The sequence below is a fragment of the Aptenodytes forsteri genome, unplaced genomic scaffold (assembly GCF_000699145.1).
Source record: "Aptenodytes forsteri isolate BGI_AS27 unplaced genomic scaffold, ASM69914v1 Scaffold86, whole genome shotgun sequence".
NCBI lineage: Eukaryota > Metazoa > Chordata > Aves > Sphenisciformes > Spheniscidae > Aptenodytes > Aptenodytes forsteri.
The window spans coordinates 226445-249927 of record NW_008795715.1 but is presented as its reverse complement, the minus strand read 5'-3'; the positions used below and the strand labels follow the sequence as shown (position 1 = coordinate 249927).

Sequence of the window (23483 nt, the reverse complement as noted above, 5' to 3'; positions counted from 1 at the left end):
ATGACAATTCTGGCTTTGTTAGAAAGATGAAACAACTGCTAACATCCCTTTTTGACTTGCTAGCAAAGACACTATATTGTGAAAGATTTTGATGTAGCACTCTCAAGTGAAGCATGTTTCTGGCATTATAAGATCAGAATATGCTATCCTACTGAGACAGAGTTTCAGAAAGGCTGGCATTGTGACCTTCTCACCTGCTGTTTCATTTCAGCATAGACTTTTTCTGAGTTCAGCTCCACCTGCCGCTTAAACTCCTCCAGGGCAGCATCTGCCTGCTGGGCCTGCAGCCTCTGTACCTCTGTCACCCGAGTCAGCTGCTCCTCCTTCTCCCTAGAAAGTCACAGAAAATTTTCAGAGTTCAAGTATCAAATAAAAGAACAAGTGTGCTAGTGTAAAAGAGAGGCCTTTAACCCTATCAGTTTAAAATAGTATTCAGATTTCAATTTCCTGTCCCAGCTTCTGCCAAACTTCCCTTAGCAATACTTTGAAGAAGGGAACAGAAGGCTACAGTTATTTTGGCTTTCTCTTACTGAATTTCACACACCTAAACATGGTGTTCATAGCTTACGACAATACCTCCATCTTCAAAGTCTGGTGTTCATAGCTTACGACAATACCTCCATCATTACGACAATACCAAACCATTGACTTGAATGGTTTACTACCCGCTGTATAACCCCCTTTTTTGAATCTCACGTTTGAAAGTATATTGCTCCCCCAACATTTAAATGAATTCCTTTTAGCACGATCATCTTCTCCCATTAAAAACAAACAAAAAAATTATCCCAGTGCCATCTTTGCTCAGACAAGATGTAGGATTATTCACTGCTTGACACGTATCAAAATGCAAAGCAGGGTAATGCGTGACATATGGTACCTTCTTAATCTATTAGAAACCCATAATGCTGTAATAACTATTCAGCCTTTAAAGTAATGACAGATGTTAAATCTTTATGCAAAGACATTTCATATTAACAGCCTATACTATTTGACACACTAATGTCGATACATACATAGAAATCAGTTTGGGTTTTTTAAGACAACACAGTATATCAATAGTAATGCACGTGTAACATTTTATGTACATGCACATATATATACACATCTAAAAAAGACACATTCACCATATTGACACATCACAGAAAAAATTCTGATAACTTGTAAATATTTAAGAAATTTTGATGCGATTCCTCATGTAGAAAACAATCAGGCAGCGTTATTAACTTTCTATTACACATTTCTATTATCACAGATTACTGGAGTTGCCTGACTTTGTGTTAAAACAGAGGGGAACACGACGGTGGTATCAACGGACAAAGCTGGCTCCAGCAGTGGTTTGTAACAGAAGACACATTCAAACAGACCTGTGGTTGACATTTTCATTTTACAGGCAGAGGAAGTACCTCATGATAAATTTCCCATTTTGACAGAAATTATTTCCATATAAAACAAAGAATCTGACACATAAGAGATGGGAAAGACCAGCTAATTCATCTAGTCTGTCACCTTGCCAGCACTGAACTAGCTATTACAGCACTGAGCAAGCCTTTTATAAAGGTCAGGAAGCTGCCAATCCCAAAGTTACAGTATTCACATCCTCTTCTGCGGTTTTCATACCAGACTTTGACAATGGGACAAAGAACATAATCCTACATCTTCACAAAGTGTCCGTTTGCAGGGTAGGAGAGCAGGGTAATTCTATTAGCAAAGAGATCAAAGAAATGCCACAAGCCCCGAGTAAATATATTACTGTTTACTTTTATAGTTTTTTCATTATGCATATTTAAAAAAAAATATTTGATTTTGGTACCTTACTCACAGCTGATGGAGTAATTGAGACATAAGGAGACTGCTATTTTCCTTACAGAAAAAGGAAAATATCTTTCTTACCCAGCAGAAACTGGAGCAAAACAGAACAAAACCCCGTACCACATTTTCGGTGGTAATTGTTTAGCATTTTTGATTTTGTGTTCATAGAAGAACGTGTGCAAATTTTCTTCAAATTTGCTAGAGAGCTTCTGTCACCCCTATGCAGATATCCTTTATTTCTGCTGTCCCTGCAATTCCATTTTCTAAACTCGTTTGAGGGGGAAGCATATCTGTGTATTAATCTAAGTTACCATATTCTCCATTCATTTACAAGACAATAAAAATTACACAGCAAAAAAACCCCAACACCAAAAGCAACATTTTTCCCCGTCTAAATTCAACCGGCAAAAAGAGCATTTAGAATTTAAATTTCTACTACAGAGGATCCAGACGATCAAAATTACAAGTACAAAAATACTCAGACATTCCTCAGAATGGGCACACCAATGATACCTCCAGAGCTAAAAATGGTATGAACTGTCTGGTGAGTTAGTTATGCATCAGCTCTAGCTGCAAAGGCATTTGGCTCAACTATTCCCTTGAAACCCATGTACTAGGGGGTTGCTGAATATAGACCTTTTTAAGTTAATAGCTGCTTGATACTGAATTACGGTGAGTACATCATTCCCCTCTCCCACAGCAACATCTACCAACAGTTCACAGGAAAGAGGATGAACTATCTTCCGAGACCTACGTATGGTTCAACACCCTGAAAGAGAAGATGGGAGCCGGGCAGCAGCACGGTTCACCAGCAGAGCACTACCCACATTTGTTACCTTGGAAGAAACACCGAGAGGGGAAAACCTCAACTTCTCTTCCCAAAGATCCTTAATTCAGTTATGGGCACCGAGTAACAAATCTCCCTTCCCGCAAAATACAGCTAATACTTCCAATCCACACTGGCAACAAAACCAAAAACCGAAGCTTATTCAAACATATACACAGTGGTAAGTGTCAAGAGACATCGGAGCAACATTTTTGGCCCAGTCAGATGGAAAAGCAACAAATCTAGACGTAAAAGGACAAGATGTCAGTCCTTGTACTGTTAGTGAGCCTCTGAATTTATGCACCTTGTTCCTCAGGAATATATTTTTATTTTGAAATATCATGATGTAAACTTTTAGGAATCTGGTTTTATGCACCTTCCTTTCTTCTAAGGACTTATGAATAAATACAACATCTCATTATAACCAGGAATAAAACTTCATTTTTTAAAGGTGTGGGAGCTAGTGCGCTCTACTTTTTGTGCAGTTAAGATTTGTACAGAAGCTTAGAAAGCATGTACAACAATGGACCATGGCTCACAAATATAAGAAAAGCTTTATTTTTTTTTCCCAAGACACTGAGCGATGTGCCTTGCATGAAGCACTAAAATATTCACTTTGAAGATTATTTTTTTTCAGTTGGACTAGTTGTGGGGCCAAATACAATACAATTACATCACTTAAATCCCCTAAAGCTGAGCCGGCTTGAATATAAAAGTAGGGTGAATTTACTCTTTGGCCCCAATTTACAAAGCAGCAAATTCCTCTTGTTTCAGCATATAAAGGATATGGCAACAGAATTAGCAATCTTACACAGCGCAAACCATCTCAGTGAAAGTTGACTATGAAGTCCAGAATTGCAATTTCAGAAAGCAGCACTCTGAAGTGTACTGATAAATGGAAAAACAGAAACATCTTGCATACTTCCTCTTCATGCTTAATCATAAATATTTTCCTTGCTTGGTAAAATGTCTTCCAAGAGGTAACAACCAAACACAGTACGACATTACAGCACTGCAAGTCAAGTTAATGAAACACAGGGCAATCCAGTGATTTACATGAGAGGTTAAATAAACTCAAGATGTCCCAGAAAATGTGGTATGAACCAGTATTGTCACTCGCAGGGTTCTCACCAGTCCCTGTACAAAAGCAAGGGCTGACCAACAGCAAACAAGAACAGAAGATGCACCTGTCTTGGTCACAGCCCCTTCAACAAATTAAAACATTTTAGACAGCATGTAAACATACAGATGTACAAAATGTGTACCTCCATGAGCTACATGTGGACAACTTCTGTGGACAGCGAGTTTCACATCCCATTAGCAAATCCGCACCCAGGCACCCTGTGCACAGTTTAGAGAGCTTTTCACTGATGTGAAAAATAACTAGATTGTGAAAATCCTGATATTTTCTTAGAAAAATTATACCAGGCTTTAATTCATGAATACGCAAATTCTTTGCCAGGTTTTTAAATACTGCTGGCAGCAGCGAAAACCCACTCGTGTCCAAACAGACCATTGTTTCCCGAGTTTAGTGGAGCACAGAAGCAGAGCAAGGAATTTCTATGGTAAGGATACATTTTGCCACTGAACAAGCTTCTGAAACTCAGATTCTGATGGACTCCACAAGACGGAGAGGCTTCATCTCTTGTCTATCACAGGTTAGTATGAGTCTGGGTTTATGCCTGTAGATAAAAATGAATCTTGCTATGTAAGGTCGAGGCATGGAAAAGCAGAGTAATGGCTGAGCCTTCAGTCCCACTGATGAAGCCGAGGTCTTCAAATGGCGATCTGCTCGGAAAGGCCAGGCTCTCCTGCTGATTACCCTGATGTTCCCGCATTGCATATATGCACTGACCCTATGTATGTAGATTTGCTGTACTTACACAAGTCTGCCCATTCCTTCCTCTCCTCCCCAACTATTAATACTTCTGAGGGAAAATTGCTTCACTACCCATCAAACCGCAAACTATTCACTTGCTGGAAGGCAGTTGAAGAAGGATATTGCTGGGTTTGTTTCTAAAGAGCTTTCCTTTTTATTTCTTGACACAAGAAATAAAAAATTGACTCTCTCACTAATCTGTGTTGAAACAAAATCCGTTACCACCATTTATATAGCCCACTGCGATTTCAAAAAGACTATATAAACATATGTTCCCAAAGGAGAAGACAACTCACTAGACAACATAAGGCACAGCATACTGAGTAGCTAAAAACATAACCGTCATCAAAACATGTATGATCTGCCCGTGCAAAAGCAAAATTCAGGAAATTATACACAAAGGATACTAAGGTAAAAGTACAGACATGAGTACCCATCCAGTATACAGACACATATATTTCCGTATACAAAATCTTATATACGTGACCCCTTATAGTCCTGCTCCCGATCTCAGGGACTCTCACACGGAAGTGCCCGGATACTGGCAGGACTCCACATGAACGCAGCAGTTTATTGATTTATAGCCAAATGCAAGATCCATGACACCACTTTTTAGCTGGGTGTGATAACCATTAAAGAAACACTCCACACAACAGCCCCTCTAATTTAATTTCTAGAACGCAGACTACTTCAACTACATAAATAATGCATTAAGGCCTAAAGTACCACATGTTTGTAGAAAGAAGGGGTTACTGGTTTAGTTATTGTTACAGAAAAATGCTTCAGTAGTAATAACAATTCTCTGAAATACACAAAAAACAATTTTACTTCTCCTGCTCTACTATTTTTAACAAACAGTGACAGTTAAGGAACAGCTTTCTGTGTAAATTACATATAGGGCCTAAATGCACTGAGCTGTGGTTAGAGTATCTCACTGTAGAGGCAGTTATTACCATCAAACAATGAGGAACAACGAGGGTTCTCCTACAATATGAGTGCCCAAACATATGGAATATGTGCAGAACACTTCTTTTTGGTGTGGAGAGGAAGAAAGACAGTGTGAAGTCATTCAAGCGGAATGATAACTAACCCAAAGCCAGATCAAAGGAACGAAGAAGAAAGACTGAAATGTGAAGCTGAAATATCTATTGCCTTCAAAACATCATCCCTATCCTGTCCCTGGGCACTTTAATATTTCGAAGTTGTTAGAAAGCATTCTAACTTGTTTCATCATTTCAAAGAAATAAAGCCAAAAAAATAAAGTAGAGAACCATTTTATCTTTCATTCCCTGATTTTAAGTATAAGATGAGCTTGTCTTTATGGGAAAAAGCATGAATCCACTTATAAATTGTTTACAGTTTGCATAATTTGAGATGTTAACATCAAAAAGCTGGTCTGCATGCCTTCCAGTAAGCTGTAACAATGAATGATGTTTACAATACAATTACTATTTTAAACTATATACTTGTTTTAAATAAATCATGAGATAACATTAACAAACTAAACCACTACTTAGAGCCGTTAATGAATTTAGAGTAAATAATATTCCACATGTGTATATCACACTTCTGTGAAATAAGAAGAATAATGCATTGCATTCAAAATTAATGGCTCACAAATTAACTAGACATTGGTTAAACACACTAATAATTATTATAACTATTTCTCATTATAATAATGACAGGGTACTGTTGTGCTAGGTGCTATGCAAACAGAATAAAAACAGCAACTGCAAAGTGATGAATGAGATGTGGGTTAAAAGGCTGGGCAAGTGTTGTAAATGTGGCTGGAAAGGAAAATGTTATAATTTTGCTCAACACTGCAGAAACTGTCTACAAGATTTAGATACACCACATATATGAAAGGCCACAGAGGCTCAGTTATCAAGAGAGGAGGATTAGAACAGAGATTAATAGTCATGGCTTTTACATGCTGAGATGACAGCTAAACCTCAACAAGGAGCACATGGAGGGGAGAATTAGAGAGACAGGTGTAGATAATGGCTTAGATAAAAGGAGACAAGACTGTAATTAAAAGGTGGACCAGAAAGTCAGCAGCACAGATAGTAAATAGATTCATGACATACCCAGAGAAGAGGTGCAAAGAAGGAGAAGATAGGGATCAGAGAACAGTGCTGTGGCACAGAAAGCTGGAGAGCGAATAAAATAAACCATTTGAAGGACAAACTATGGGAGAGATCACGGAGCACAGGAGGAGAGCCAGGCAAGAAGAATCACTTAACGCTAACAAAGAACAGCCCAAGATGTGTTATGAGTGGCAGAGCCAACAGTGGTTGGCAAATCAAAGACGACAAGGATGAAATAACAGTACTAAGACTGTCTCCATTTTTTCCAATACAGAATTCTAAATGAAAGATTTAATTAATTACTTCAGCTTAAAGCACGCCAGGTTTGTTATTTCAAAGAGGTGCTGATAAAAACACCCTGGGTCAAAAAACCTTTAATAAAATAAAATATTTCCCACTATTCCTGTTTCTCTTCTACTCTTAGACAATCATGGCTACACCACCAAATACCAGTTTTGAATAAGCAAGTAAAGAATCCAAAAAGCAAGCATATCACTCACCTATACAAGGAGGTACAAGGATACAGTATTAAATATGTTGAATGACAGAATGAAGGTAACTATTTTTATGGCTAAAATAATTGTACTATTATAGTTTAGGATTCAGAATAATAATGTCCATATTGTAATGGACAATATAGTAACTCAATACTGAGGAACGATGAGTATCTACTCAGCTCATCAACGTCTTCTTTCTAAGAGGCAGGGTATGGTGGACATGGATTTTAACATTTTTTTTTTTCCAATAAAAGTACTGCTGGAAATATTAACTTTAATTCCTCAATGAAGGTTAGTTGTGTTGTTGATGAAGCTGGAGGAAAGTTGTACGAAGTACATAAAATTAAAAGTAAACTTCAATTACACTTGGTAATCTTAAGTCTAGCAATCATAATCATCTAGCAACAACAAAAGAACAAAGTCATTCCTTGTACTATTTTTGTAGATAGTTTTTAACTGACCCAAAAAAGGTGACAGCCTGAAACATTTCATGCTTATTAAAAATCGGTAATCGAATTCAGTCATCTGTAAGACTTTCTTTAGCCAACTGAAGGCTCTTCTCATTTCATCAATGTTTTGGGCACTATATAGTCTTGAAATATACCGTACTGAATCTAAAAGATACACTAATGTGAAAGGGAAGCCTTTAGGAATAATAAGGGAACAATGCTGACATTTGTGTTAACTATTTCTATATTCATTTAGTGACATCAAAATTTATAGCCCTTAACTACATTAATCATTAGAATAGCAATTTTCAGCAGTTAACCTAAGCGTTATAGCATGATACACTAATGCTGTTCATCTCACAAGGCAATACTTTTCATTTCATACAGCTATATATTATATTGAAGCATTTTCATAGTTGATATCGTTAAAAAGATGTCATATGATATCTCTATAACCATCTTGAGAGACATAACGGTCCCATAGACAAGGATTAAAAAATCAACTGTTACTTTTTTTTTTGTACAACTGAAGCTTTCCTTTAAATACATATTTCATTATTGCCAGTAGGTCTCCAGAGAAACTGGTGAAAGAAAATGAAAGGCTGTAAATAGTAAATAGAACACTTTATTTTTTTCTTTTAAGTGAGACTATTAAATAAAGCTACCACATTTTTTTGTCCTCTGTTCATACTTTACATTGTGCCCCCTAGAGTGAGGGTTATGTCAGCATGTTCACTAGGGCTAAAGGAATGTTTACAATATGCTGGAAACTTTGACTGGTTTTGCTCTAAAAGGTTTCAGATGCTCAAACAGAGCACCAAGTGGAGAACAGCTGGCTGTTTTTCCACTGATTCTTAGAGGAGAAAAAAAAAAAACCACACCACAAAACACACAGCCCTGTTTTAAAGAGTAAAATTATATCCAAACTCCTCAGCCACTTAACATTACCACTGGTTTTAAATCACAAAGTTTACTTTTTTCATCATACTGCAACTGTTGCAACAAGACAACACTAAACGTTTTAATAAAAGAGAACGATGAACACAACAAACATGAGTATAAACTCTTAACAATGTTCTTTATTGCAACATTTGGAATTAAAGACAATGCCTTCTCATATTTCTTTAATTATTTCCGGCTTTAAATGGTAATAGCTTTTCCATTCCTACAAGAATTCCTCCACACACAAATACTTCATTTTCAAGGAAAATGGAATTAACTACAAGAAAACAGCTACACTTAGGCAATTATCCTAAAAATATTAACAACAAGTAATGATTCAGAATCTGGATTCAACTTTGAGGAGCAAGAAAGGAAAAAAAAAAAATCAACTTGCGGTTAAAGCTATCACTCCATTTCTTTATTTATCATCGTATTGACGATTATCATGCAGTTGTATTTTTCTGTGTGCAGTGGCATTGATGACATCCACCCCTACGGGAAGTCCATACAATACAATCCATACAATATTATTCTGAAGAAGCTGTTTAAAAATAAGTTCTCAAACGGTTTCGTATCATTAAATTCTCAAAACTCACTGTAAATCACAGGTTTTTAAAAATACAATTCCTGTATATTTTGAAAGTACAAATTCAACTTTTTTAAAAATACCAGGATCCAACATAACAGTAAATGCAAAATTATGCAACTCTAACCTGCAAAACAAAATGAAATTATATTCACTGCTATTTATTCTATCTCCTTCTGCCATCTATTTTCATGTTTTTATTTATTCATGCCTTCATCTGTTTCCCTCTTTATTAGCTCAGAAGCATTATGTATACCATTTATTTCTCTCAGATTTACATACCCTCATTTCTTTTACATTGTCCCTTTTACGATAATACAGAGAAAAGAAAAATTATATAAACACCATGGCAATTTTGCAAGAGATTAGTAATCTCAAAGACTAGAAGACCCTTACATAAAACTTCTGGTGCTAAAATTTGATAGTTTTACATATTCTGAACAAAGCAAAAAGAGCCTTTCAGACCAAACAAATCTGGGCCTTCTCTTTGTATATCAAAGAAAACTATACAATGAAAAATGAGTCATTACACAGCCATTGCTGTAGGAAAAAGTAGAACAGAGTTTCTGCAAGGGACCATCTTTCCCTGTTCCCATTTTTGTCTTGTCCCCATTTCACCAATACAGGGGAACTGTAGCAAACACCACACAGAATGCCTGCTGGAGGCGGCCAAGGAGTCTCAGAACAAACAAACAAACAAATACTCAGGGCAGCATAACAACAGGATCACGTAAACTGAAATCACTCCACTGCACCATAGTCCAAACCAGACTGAAGCCCTGTGGATGTAAAAACGAGAGCAGATGGGAACGTACTGAACCTCCGTGTAGCTGCAATCCAGGCACCCCTTTTGTCAGGGATTCAGGCTGAAGTTGCAGAACAATTATAATTAGATTTCTTCTTGCAGAATGTACTGACAGTAGCTTCTGCTTTTGAGTAAGCGTGATATAAAAGCCATTCTCCTAAGCCTTTACAAGTATCAGTACTAAGTTTAAAACCTCAGGACAAGCCTGAGAAGAGCTCCAGCTCCACCGCTCCGTATATCTTGTGGCGATGTCAGGTAGGGAACAAATGATTCAGAAGGGATTAACCAAATGACTGGCAAACCATACTAGGAGATGACAAGTAGAAGCCCTTTGAATAAATAAATGACTAAGGTTTCAAGAAGAGTAACTGGTATGAAAAAATCGTTATTTCTTTCCCAAAACAGCATTATTCCCCACTTGTTTTAGTAAATACAAGTGCAAATGCATTTTTATCAGATACTTTCTATGAAACAAAACCTTGTAGTAGTAATAACTGTACTACACACAAAAATTTGAATTTAAAATATATATTAGTATCACTGAACTACACTTGACAAAGTCCCTAGAAACAGTAGAGTCCGGCATCAGCATGTTGAGCTATAAAGGATTGACACAACTGTCATATTGGGAATAACGAAAAGCAATGAAATAAGTCTTTTTAAGTCTACAGTGAGGAAACTCCACGGCACCATCCCCAAAGAGAAATCAACTTCTTTTCCTTGATTCTCATGTCAAGGATCCTAGAGAAAATACATGCATGTATACAAGTACTTTTATTTCTATATTTTACTGAACATCTACATGCATCATCTTCATACCATGCCTTTGGTTGAAAAGACTTTGAAACATTTTGGTCTGCTGTCTGAACCAAATCACAAAAATACTGTGAAAACTGTATTTTGAAATGCTTTAGAAACTGCTGTAAAAATACAAATCTGCTAATAGATAGGAGCAGCTTTGCTGGTTTCTGGAAAGTTTAGCCCCTCTTTCCTCCCCAGAAGAGTTTCATACATGTTCAGACGAGGGGTAGAGAAGCAATGGAGAAAAGAAGTGTTGCTAGTTTCTTATGTAAACAAACAATTTTATTAAGTGACTTTCAATAAACCAGCTGCTAAACATTTGCTCTGTATCATCACCACTTGCAAAGTGCTGATTTTTGGCTCCACAGGCAGGTTTAAAAAAAAAAAAAAGAGGCAAAGATTGAGAGGAAGAATGTTACAAAGCATTTAACTGTAGATAGTGTGCACGCATTCCTTGACACTTCAATTACGTCTACACCTGTAGAGGCAACAGTTCATAATAAACCAGCTGCTAAACATTTGCTCTGTATCATCACCACTTGCAAAGTGCTGATTTTTGGCTCCACAGGCAGGTTTAAAAAAAAAAAAAAGAGGCAAAGATTGAGAGGAAGAATGTTACAAAGCATTTAACTGTAGATAGTGTGCACGCATTCCTTGACACTTCAATTACGTCTGCACCTGTAGAGACAACAGTTCATTTCTCCTAACATGACTTTTTAAAAATTGTTTCCTTCAATCACACTACAGAATAGAAGAGTTAGAACTCAGAAAAGCTGTATTTCAGTAGCATAATGAAATATTACTTTGTGTATGAGACATGCAAACCAAAAAGCATTAAATCAGATCCCATAATTATTTCTAGTATGGGACAACCATCACAACCATTATCCTGAGGAACCAGCAGAAGGTGGTCTGCGCTTCCATGCAGGTGACAGATGGTAACAGCCTCAACCCTTACATATGTTGATAGTTTAGTCCAAAATCTCCATCTTAAGACAGACAAACTTTGTACGTCTAGGCAGTCATAAAGCGATTACGGACTCCAGAATGGAAGTGGCAAAAACCAAACCACATTACAACTGAGGTGGTCTAAATATATGTTGTATTCACACTTAAAAAAACCCTGTAACTATAACTATTTACTTATACAATCAAATCCTCCCTTCTTTACTGTTTCATCTTTAGGGTTTTTTATATATTATTACTACTAATATATTTTACGGTTTACCGTTGGACACAGTATTAAGGGTCTTTTCCAACCTAACTGATCCTATGGTCCTAATAACATATAAATGAACTTCAAACTAAATGCTGCAAAACAAACATTTCCTCCTGTACATACTAGTAATGCACATGACTATTCTGCTCTTTCTTTGGATCATAAAAGAGATTTTTACCTCTGATCTTAAGCAACAATGTTCTAAGTTTCTCTGTTTATCAGCAAATAAATGAGGCCAGCCTTAAAGTATATGCACTTCTGCTGGCTGCAAATAACACCTGGCACGGAACTGTGATACTTCCACAGGAAGCCTTCGGGATCATTGCTGTGACTACCCTGCTAACATTAAGTTTTGAATATTTAAATTGTGAACGTAATATACACTTATCTCCAAGGTCCTTATTGAACATGCATTCCCACTGGTGTTTCATGAAATTACGACTAAAATTATTTCTGAAATTTTTGCAATGACTAGGAAGACTGTTGTCTGTAGTTTACAATGCTATTTTGGAACCAAAAGAAACAGTAAAAGAGGAATTGTTTTGGTTTTTTTTTAATAGTACCTTCAATATGTCTTCCAACAATTCTATAGTGAGAGGGCTAGAGTTCATCTTGTTCTTTGAGGACTAATATTAACAGAGATCATTATTTAGTACACCTTCTGTTGAAAAGAAATATAATTTAATATTTGTGATCGACACATCAAGCTGACTAAAGCATTAACAGCTCAGACTGCTTGCATCGTTTTATGAAAACAAGTTAGATACAACTTTAGAGCTTTCATTTAGTAATTGGGACAGGTATTTACTAAAAACTGCTACTTAGAGACACAGCAAGAGTCTTCACAGACAGAGAATGTGCAGAACAGGTCCAAACTGAAGGGAACTTAAACTTTTTTAAAACACAATTATTTATTGTGGAAAAGAGGTCTTTAATACCTTTGTGTTAGGTCTTTAGAAAAGTGCATAAATCCTCCACCTGCAACACTACTGTTGGGAACTTTACTCAAGTGCATATCAGATAAGTAAAGTTGCTTCAAAAATGATCACTGAAATAGAAATAAGAGTGAAAACAGTCAAAGAGGCTTTAACACACACGTCCCAGCCTCATTTTTAAATGACATCAAGGCCATGCCTGTTTCCAGTTCCCTAAATTGCCACAAGTCTCTAAGCTTCTGTATTTCAATTCTTCAATAAAATGGGAAATATTTCCCTACAGCCTAGTAAATTAAAATTATGAAATAATTGGATATTAAAATATTAGCAGAGGCAAAATAAATATTTTTAATAAATAGGTGTCCAAACTTCACAGAGCAAGACACAACAGATCATGCTGAGAGCTACTCTGGATAACAGTGTTGTATAAAGTCAGCAAGACCTTTTCTTTCTCTTCCATGTCATTTCTTCAGCAACAAATGGATACAGATTTTTTTCTTAATTTTCTTCTGTCGTATTCAACTCAGACTGTAGTGTGACAAATTGTAATATAACTATACCTCTTTATTTCCTATTCCTCTACTTAAAATAAAAAAAAGATAAGAACCAGAGATTTAGCCTATTTGTAACCCACTCTCATGACATATTTTATGCAACCAAACTAAAGGGAATAGAGAAACAACCTTTCCCCCCAAGATTACACACCGAAGCTTTTTAAGAATACTTTGTTATTATAAATGCAGTGTTTAAATGACAGAAACAACCTTTCCCCCCAAGCAATTACACAGAAGCTTTTTAAGAATACTTTGTTATTATATAAATGCAGTTTAAATGACATTCTAGAAAAATCCTCGGAGCACTTCCTATAGTCACTTTTGCTATTAGGCAATGCCTATGACATGCGTTGCTAAACTAAAAATAAAATTTATATCTACAAGTCACCAGCAATAGTCATGAGTATTAAAGCAATTCTTTTGCAAAAGATTTGTTTTTGACAGATTTCTACCATAAACTTCAGAAAAAAACCCGACCTTCCATAAACTATGTAAACCCATATTCAGTATTAAAACTCTGGCAACACTATTTATTTGAAATGAAGGATACTTTTAGAAATGTGGATTTTGCTATTCCACACAATGCCTCAAATCACTTTCATTATGCATCTGTGTGGATACGTTTGAAACTGCAATAGCACTGTTTGCTGTCACACCACTGGAAAAATAATAACAACACAAAACCCCACTAAGATGCCTGCCGCTTCCCTTTCTATGTGTTTGCAGCCGACTAGCTACTCAAGATATAATCCTGTGGCCATTTCAGAATCAAAGTGCATTCAGATCAAAGTAGTTTATGAGAAATCACTGATGCACCTACTGGGTTCTGAGCTGCAATTCCACAAGGCATCGTTTCTATTGAAGATGGTGAACTGTATTTTCACCCATCTCAAGGAAGATAAGGTTGTGTTCTAAAGGTTTACTGTGTCTGCCTTAGCTTGTAATTACTTAATTTGATTCCGCGAGTAGTCAAAGAAATACAGAAAAATAAAGCATTTGCACATAAAACATTAGGTCTTGTGGATTCATATTAATAGCAAGAGACTGTTAAAAGGACTAATTTTTGCAGCAATGCAGAAAAAAAGCCATAAGGAAGCCATCCATTTCTGACACAAAAATATTACTGCTTGTTATGTATTACTTGCATACACGTCATATATAACACATACATGTAAAATCTTAATACTGTCCAGAAACATTGGTGCTAAATTAACGTGCACTGACACATCCATGAACAGAAATGTACAGATGCAAGACGCAGAGGTTTTGCACTGAAAAGAACCAGCCAGCAGAATATATGCTGGGCTTAAACTAGGGCACTATATTTCTGTAAACACAATATTTTCAATCTTCAGGAGCCCAAATCCACCCCAATGACTCTGCCAACTTCTGTCTCCATCCAGACAAAAACAAGGATGAAAGCTAATTTTTATTTCCATTCACTTACAAAATAATTATTTAGTAGCATTACTAATTCCATCATTAATCTTAAAATTAACCCCAAATCACTGGTATAAAACAACCAAAAGAACAGTAGCATAGATTCATTATTAAAGAATAAGCTATCTCCAAAATTAAAACATTTTGCATTTTAAATTAGGAGAGTGATATATCATTTAATATTAGAAATCACTACATTATTTTCAACACCCTGAATCAAAAAAATAAAATAAAAAAAGGCATAACAGAAACAGAGTGCCAGAGGACACGGAAGCGACCTGGGAAAAGTACTCTACAATATGAATGCAAGTAGCTTATATTGGAAGACACTTTGAAAACCGGGAATAGGTATTAATCACTTGCTATAGGGGAAATAGTCTAGACGTACTTTTAACCTGTCATGCAGTCTCCAGGGCTCTTGGATCCCAGAGGCTGACCCGTCCTCAGTTTTGGCCAAAGGAACCACTCACACAAAGCACAAGGTTGAGACTGGCCTCTGTCAGCGTCATCTTAATTTGTGGGCGCTGAAGCATCCACCAGTCAACTGGGATCTTGAAACTTTAGTCTTTGAAATCCTTACTCTAACCCAAACATTAAACCTAAGCTTAATTACAGCTAGGGAATATCTGAAATAAACGAGGACCTCCTCAGCTATCTACAAGAGCTTCTCAGCGCAGTGCTGTTAATTAAAAGTAAGTTCAAAATCCACAGCACACCAACCCACTCTACAAATACTTGCCTGAAGTGGAGCACTACCATGTTTACTCTGCACTAAGAGCACCCACATGGGGAATAAATTCTGAGCAGCCAGTGGACTGTAAAGTCAGACTTATTTTATTAACACAAGTAAGTGCAAACTGACACGTTATTTGAAAGCCATGGAAGATAACTAATGCAACCACGTTATCAATGAATCAGACGTTGAGATACTAGAAGATTAAGTTTAGTTGATAACAATTCAATCTCCCTAAAATTATAAATAATAGTCAGCATAAAGAATTTAAAGATTAAAAGCATAGAGTTTTTATTAATGTCTGCAGTGATTTAAGATTTAAGTCTCTATTTATGCCAAATACCTAAGAGATTATAGAAATAAAGGAATATAGACTGCAGCCCTGTGACTTTTATTGAACAAAAGTATCTTCACAATGCCCCTATCAGCCCAGATAAGATACATTGTAACATTTAACTGAGTAGTTTTAGCAAATAACTTCTGGTTTGTTTCAGAATAATCTGTTTTCCCTAGAAATTGTTTCCATAACTTTGAATTTAAACTGGATAAACATATGGAAATAATATTTTACATAATCAAAAATGGAAGCAGCATAACAAGAGTCGATCTTGTCATATGTGCATCTGCTGCATATAAACCAGTCCTCTGCTCAGAAAACATCAAACTTGTTGCGTCCTGATTAGTTTTTTAATGTACAAGGTCAGCATAAAAGCTGTTCCAAGTTAGTTAATGAGAAGTGTCTTCTGTTTGCTGCAGACCATATTTCCGAGCCTTAGCTACATTTGAAAAATAAGTATTCACACAAAAAAGTGTGGTATCAAAGAGGAAAAATCCACATTAAAGTTGTAATTTATGGATATTAAAAAAAACCCAACAACCACAAACATCATATACTAAATCAAGTGAAAATATAATTTAAATAAATACATCTTTCAAATTTATCCTTTCCTCTGAAATAGCCCAAAGCAACTAGTCTTTAGTTTGGATTATTTGCCTACTAAGTAGCCATTCTAAATTGAAGCCGGTTCCATTTATTTGACAGGGCAAGACCAGCTGACATCACTAACTTCAATTCTGTTTTATTCCTACGAACTTGAAAGTCAACAAATTTGGGTGGCTTGGTTCTTGCTTTACTTTTTTAATTTTTATGGCTGACTAGAACCCTGAAGATGCAGCTTTACAGTGGGAAGATAACCCAGAAAAATTATAGGAAGGCAGTTAGCTGAGACAAAGCATAAGTTTATTTAGTAAGTTTGACTAAAAAATTGGGGATGGTTCAACAATTATTCCATATTCACTTACTTCAAAGTCTCTTCCAGTTTGCGAATTTTCTTTTGAGCATCCCCTCTTTCTTTATCAAGATCATTCCGGATGCCATGAATCTACCATTTGAGGGAAAAAAATACCATATTTTAGCTAAAACAAAGTCTGATTAAAAAAAAAGTTATTTTAAATTATAAAACCTATTTATTTTGCATATTTCTTATGCACTGATGTAGATGAGCATCTATATATTTCTAAAATTACATAAAATGCAAGAATAAGAGATGAAGTATGAGAATATAGCCAATAGAGCTATTTCTCTTCTCACAATGAATATTATTCTCTAGAATAAAGAACTATCAGTAATTACATAAAAAGGAACTAGATTTTTCTTTAGATAAATACAGGAAAGCATATAGAAGTCTGCCTAAAATAATGACATGTATTCTCTATGGTACAGAGTTCCTACTTAGCAATTTGTGAATACCCAAAGTGAACTACTTTTTATCAACTCTTACAACAATAAAAATACCAAACGTAATGACAGTAAATAACATAACTTTAGAATAATACATACTCAAACATTAACTAGCTGAGGGTAGATACTCTTAAGAAAAAGTAAAACTTTTCCTCAAAGTGGTTTACTACTAATAAACTCAAATGAAATCAAGCTGGAGCACTTGAATCATTATATAAAGCTTTTCATTTTTCCATTTTGCATCCAGATATTAAAAACGCCATTTGGAAATGCGGGGGTTATACACTCTTGTATAAGTGTACAACTAATAAACCCACAAAAAGCACACAGACACCTCTAAAATGATAGAGCATCTTAGCTAACAATTATTATTCCATAGTAAACTGTGACCGTGTGCTGCTTATAATACAGTGTGAATCCAGAAAAATAGGTCATCCGTCACTCCAATGGATGTGGCAAGAAATCAATCCTAGTGCAACCCGAAAGGCTCTGCATCCTCGCACAACAGAAAAAAACCTGCCCCTGTCATCTTCCTATCTCTTCCCCATCATCTCTTACCTAGATCAGCATTAGTGTATGTGTTCACTTTGAATAATCTTGCAGTATAAAAATCTTCCGCATCACTAAACGTGACCTCAGTACACAGCAGAGGATCACTACTGTCTAACATCACAGGGTCCAACACCTCTTTCCATTTTCCTTCGCTCGGCCACGCTGCTTATCCCTCTTCCTTTCCATTTCCCCAAGCAAACTGCATTTCCAAGTAATTCTCCTCCATGCAACTGCCATTACACTGGGCAATATCTATACACACATATTTTAAAAGACATTTGCACACAAAAGTGAGACAAACAGACCTCTACATAAACATCCTAAAAATACTCAGTTACAAAAAAAAAACTTTGAGGCCCTTTAATTCTCCTCTAAATGTTTGTATTTTTCCCAGTATATTTTATTTCCCATTTAAATTTGAAATACTATTTTAATTCCTATTAGTATTTAATCAACGCAGAATGAAAATGGCAACTTTCAAGACCACACAAGGAACATCCTAGCAATCTGAGAAATTGCTTCCCTCCCTATAAAGCAATATAGTCGCAAAAAGCATTGAACAAAATCTGACTCCCACTTCCTAAATTCACTAACCAGGAGTAGGCATTTTTATGAAGCACTCTTTTCTCTGGTACTTCTGGATCAAGAGAGGAGAGCGGCTTCAGAATTTGGCAACCTCCCCAACATGGTCCAAACCATGGGTTTTCACAATTTTTTTTTTGCCAAAGGCAGATTAAGTACAAGAGTTTGTTTTGCTTTTAGGATTGCTCAAGTAACAATGTGGCAATGTGACGTACTAAGCATGTTTTTCTTTACCGGATGGGGAGCACAGGAAATCCTTTATTCACCTACAACCATTTGCAATGTTACATGCTATTAAGTCACTACAATAAAGAAAAACGTGTCTTAATAAGTATATAAGTCAGAAGCATAAGAGTATAGTGCAATAAAAAAAACAAATTTAGAGATTCTCTACTACTGTAAGCAGTTCCGCGTAGGTGTTCGCTACATGGAAGTCCGAATACTTGGTTTGAAAGAGCCTCCAAACCGATGGGCTGTCTATCAGAGAGCAAAGAAGGTATTGCTAAACGTGGTAAAATTATATATATTTAACAGCTGGCTCGAGAATGGCTCTCAGGAATAATCTGTCACTGTTCTTACGCTTAGCTGAATGTTTGGAAAACAAGCGGTAGATTATTTATAAAAAGCAGGTGTTTCCTTTGCTTGTAAAACCATTTAGCCTAACTGGTTCCTGATTCAGCAGATAAGCACATTTAATCAAACAGTGACATTTAGGGTTACTACCTATTATTTGTTTGATGTTTAAATATCCTAGCAGGCAATAGCCACTGTAGACTAATAAAGATTATTAGATAATGGGTAGGTTCTTAAGCGAACAGATTGCACCAGAGACTTCATGATTCCTTTACTTGAAAGCAAGCTTATTGTAGTATTTTATGGGCCAATCTATACTATTTTATGGATTTATATCCATAGATTGTTCACATTTATTTTTTCTCCTTCTTTCTCAAAGATTTGATTTTGAAAAACACAGTTACATCAAAATTTATGAATAAGCAAACTGCTGTAAAGTTATCTATTAAAAATAAAGGGTCTGCTTTCTTGTTTACTGATACAGAGTTACAACTTCAATATCTGTGCTTACTGGTGTAGAGTGATTGCTGACAGGCTCTTAGCCCATGCTAAGAAGCATTCTCCCAAGCGATCCTTAAACCTCATTCAAGATTCACACAGGACAGGCACCGCTGCAGAAAGGTAATACAGATGCGTCCACCTTACTGTCCAGAATCGTAAAGTTTAATGGTGTAGATGTGAGCCTTTTGATGGCATTTGGACTTGGTGCCTGGAAACATTACCAGCCACGTTTAATCTGTACTTATCTGCAGAGGAAGTGATGTACTGCAATAAACCAATATCCACTATACTTCAATAGCCAGAAGATACCCAAATTATGCTAATTTTTTTTATTTTGACCTGCAATATTATTCCAATCCTAGGCTATTCCTGAGGCCAACATTCATAAAAACCATAACTTGCCTAAAAAGACAAATGTAGGCTAGGATTAGACCAAAACATATCTTGGAACGAAAAAGTATTTGACTTCAAGTCAGCAGAAGGCACTAACTCAAACCAAAAACTCACTACAATTCATGTTACAAATGCTATTACCAAGTGACAAGTAGCTATGATCACAATTCATTATTTTATGTTATAAATTTACCACATTTGGAAATGACATGTTTGAATAACACATCCTTTCAATTAAACAGGCATCTAACACACCCTCTTACTAAACACTGCACGAGTTGAACATATAACGTCACTAAAATGGAAGTTTAATTTGAAACCTATGGATGTTTGAAGTCTAAAAGAGTAGACAGTATTTACAAAGTGCTTTAAGATGAAGTGTTTTTGATGAAAATTATGTTTTTTAATTTAAGCTTCTGATGTAAAAACAATGCATGTTGACAATATATAAAGAACACTTTCAAATCATGGAGAAGTATGGAATAAAGACATATTGGGGAAAAAGAAGTATGGAAGAACATATGAACACTGACAACAGGTCAGGCTAAGTTCAATTTAGTTCATTATCTTTTCTCTAACAGCAGTTAACATCAGATGCCAACAAGAGAAGCGTATACTAACAGGACAGGCTTACAGTGGCACTTCTTTGCTAGTGCTCTCCCAGCCTCCATCATTTGGCAACAGGTTCCTAGAATCAGAGGCGATATCTCTGTACCTAAACAGCTGTAATTAAAATCTTCCTTGAATTTGTCCAATTATTTTTCCAACCCATGTGAAATGCTTGGATTCCAAAATTTACTACTTTAGGGATTTCAGAATTTAAACCTTTAGTTTCTGTATACAACAAAATTGGAAATGTGCATAAGATGGTATATTTTCCTGAAAACATTACCTGTTTTTCATATACACGCTCCAAGTGAAGTTTGTCCTGTTGAAGCTTGTATTCTTGATCCTACAAAGGAAGAGATGTGTATTCTAAATAAACAAATCACATTTTTCTTTCATTTCAAAGCAGTCATTAAGCACACAAACATTTGCTGTTATATAGAACAGTGTAAAAATTAAAAATCCACTTTATATAATCATTAAAAAATTCTTTGACATACAAAAAAATTCAACGAACAGCAAAAATATCCACACATAACAAAACTATCTCGAAAGTCATGATTTTAGTCACTTTCTAAAGAGAAACAGCAACATGTTTTCCTGAGCTATTAAAATGCCATTCTGTACCACATCAACTGTGAAATGAAAGACACAGGAGGAAAAGTAGATGCCAAAACTCAAATAGGATTGATACATGGTGCAGATGTGGAACTCATTATCCTGAGATAGGACTAATTTAAATGCCTATAGGAAGACAGAATATTGAACTGAACTGTTAAATAGCAACAACAATAAAAACAATTTTGAAACTTACTTAAAAAATGTTTACAGTTTAGGAAAAAAAAAAAGATATTCGTAATTCCTTGACATGCTTCTCTAATCCACTGAAACACGTTTATACTGTTTTATCATGCGAATCACAACAAACAGTCAAAAAGTTCCTGTGAAAATTCTGCTCTTACCCATACAGTGATCTTTTTTAGTCATACTTTTTAAATCAACCTTTAAGCATAAGGTGACACTTTATCTGTTTCTATGAATAAAATACACACAAAGATGCATGTTACATGTAAATGCATTTTAGTATGGCTATCTAAACATTCAAATCACTGGACAAGTAAAAAGGGCTGGTCATTCTTGAGTAAGAAGTTCAGGGCTCACCCTCAGCTGTTGCTGTCTTTGATGTTCTGAATCTTGTAACTGTTGTTTTAATAGAGACGTGCTATGCTGTAATTCTTCAATCACATCAGATGCCTGTAGGGATTTAACAGAAAAAGGAATTTTTGTGTTGCATTCCTTATTAGCTCTACAGCTACATCTTTTGCATTTTTAAATTTATTTCTCAAAGGTGCTTGGAAATCAAAAAAAAATTATCAACTTGGGGAAAAAAACCTGTATGAGTTTACAACTCGGGATACGTCACTTCTGTCCGTCCCGTGAACCCAGAAATGTAAACAAAACCACAAAAATAACTAATAATAAAAAAACCTTTGAGACTAACAATTGAAAGAAAGAAAATTACCTCATAAATTAAACAGAGTAAAAGTATCATCAAAGCTCCCAGAATTCCAGTAAATAAATGCAAAAGACCCCATTTGTCCTATGGCTCTAAGGATTAGCAGATGGTATTTAAACCATGAGCCTTTTCTACAATTATTTAGCTTGAAAATTATATTAAATATATACTCTATAGCTACCTATGCATATTGGTAGATATCAACCTGATGGATGCTTTTACAGAAACAAACCAGAATTATTACATTTTGGGTGGAATGTAACGCTTGCAGAATTTAAAAATTATTTCTTAAACACGTAAGTATTTAACATAATATTCCATATTAAGAGGCCTGCGAGACAGTTTATTTCTGGAAAAAAATATTTTCCCTCATTCAAGAGGCCTTATGAAAACATTAAGTCTTTAAGTGTGCTGAGGTCCTCTGGTATCCGGAATTTTTACAGAAGCACAAACAAAATCAGCATATTAATTGTACCTTATCTGAATCAGCTATGGAAATACCAGTTGTATGTACACATATGCACACACCCCAGAATTATCAGTCAACTTCAGATGATTTTTCGGTCAAATTTGGGAATGAAAAATTGAATCACAATTTGTTTTAAACTTATGCACATGAATAACTTAGGGAACTGAACAGTTCCTTGGATTTATTCATAAGCATGACATTTATATTTAGGAGACCACTTAAAAAATAAACATTTTAATGCCTATTATACGTGGAAGCATACCTTAGCTGCAGAGAGAGCATGTTCCTGCTTTATAAAATTTATATCAACATCATATTTACTTTGTAGTTGCTGAATGTTCTCCTCATATTCCTGTATAATATGGTCCTTGTCTTTCTGAAGTGAGCTGTGCCTACAAGTAGTAAGCAAAGAGAATATGGAAATTGCTTTCATATTTTGGCATCTTACCTGCTCAGTATCAATTCTACAGAGTATGCAAGTCTGCCTGTACCACATGCTCATTGTAACAGAATGAAATACTTATAAATAATGGAAAGATAACATACTCCTTACAATGGTCTTTTGGGTCAGCTCCAAAATGAGTTTTACATCAATTAATACATTTTCATGACAATTTTCTAATGCCAATTACTGTTCACTGAGTTCTTGAAATAAAATTAATAATGTTTGCTTTTGGAAATTCCATATTCTTCAATGTTAAAAACAGCTATTTAATTACCTTGCTTTCATTTCCTGAAGTTCAGAGCATACCGCCTGGTAATGTTGTTCTGCATCAGTCTTTTCTTGAGATAATTTTTGACGCTGTAAATTACTATTTTCAGCTTCAACAGTCAACTGCTGGACACGAGCCTCCAGTTTTTTGACCGTCTGGTTCTAAAAGAATAGGTCGTTGTTAAGAAAACCAGAATAAATTAGGGTATACCCCTGTTGTTATTCAGTAGCCTAGAGCAACAAGGTTCTTTGGTGGTCCAGAGACACAAGAGCTAC

At 35.6% G+C, this 23483-nt stretch overlaps 1 protein-coding gene across 1 annotated transcript in view; it reads right to left on the bottom strand.

Annotated features, from left to right (window-relative positions):
- CEP112 (centrosomal protein 112) overlaps positions 1–23483 on the bottom strand; it is a 171100-nt gene that overhangs the window by 107177 nt on the left and 40440 nt on the right. Inside the window, exons 12-17 of the mRNA XM_009283475.2 lie at positions 23215–23369; positions 22758–22887; positions 21672–21764; positions 20797–20856; positions 16865–16944; positions 195–330 (exon numbers count right to left, since the gene is read on the bottom strand). Coding sequence (XP_009281750.1) covers positions 195–330; positions 16865–16944; positions 20797–20856; positions 21672–21764; positions 22758–22887; positions 23215–23369 — 654 coding nt within the window. The remainder of the gene's footprint in view (positions 1–194; positions 331–16864; positions 16945–20796; positions 20857–21671; positions 21765–22757; positions 22888–23214; positions 23370–23483) is intronic.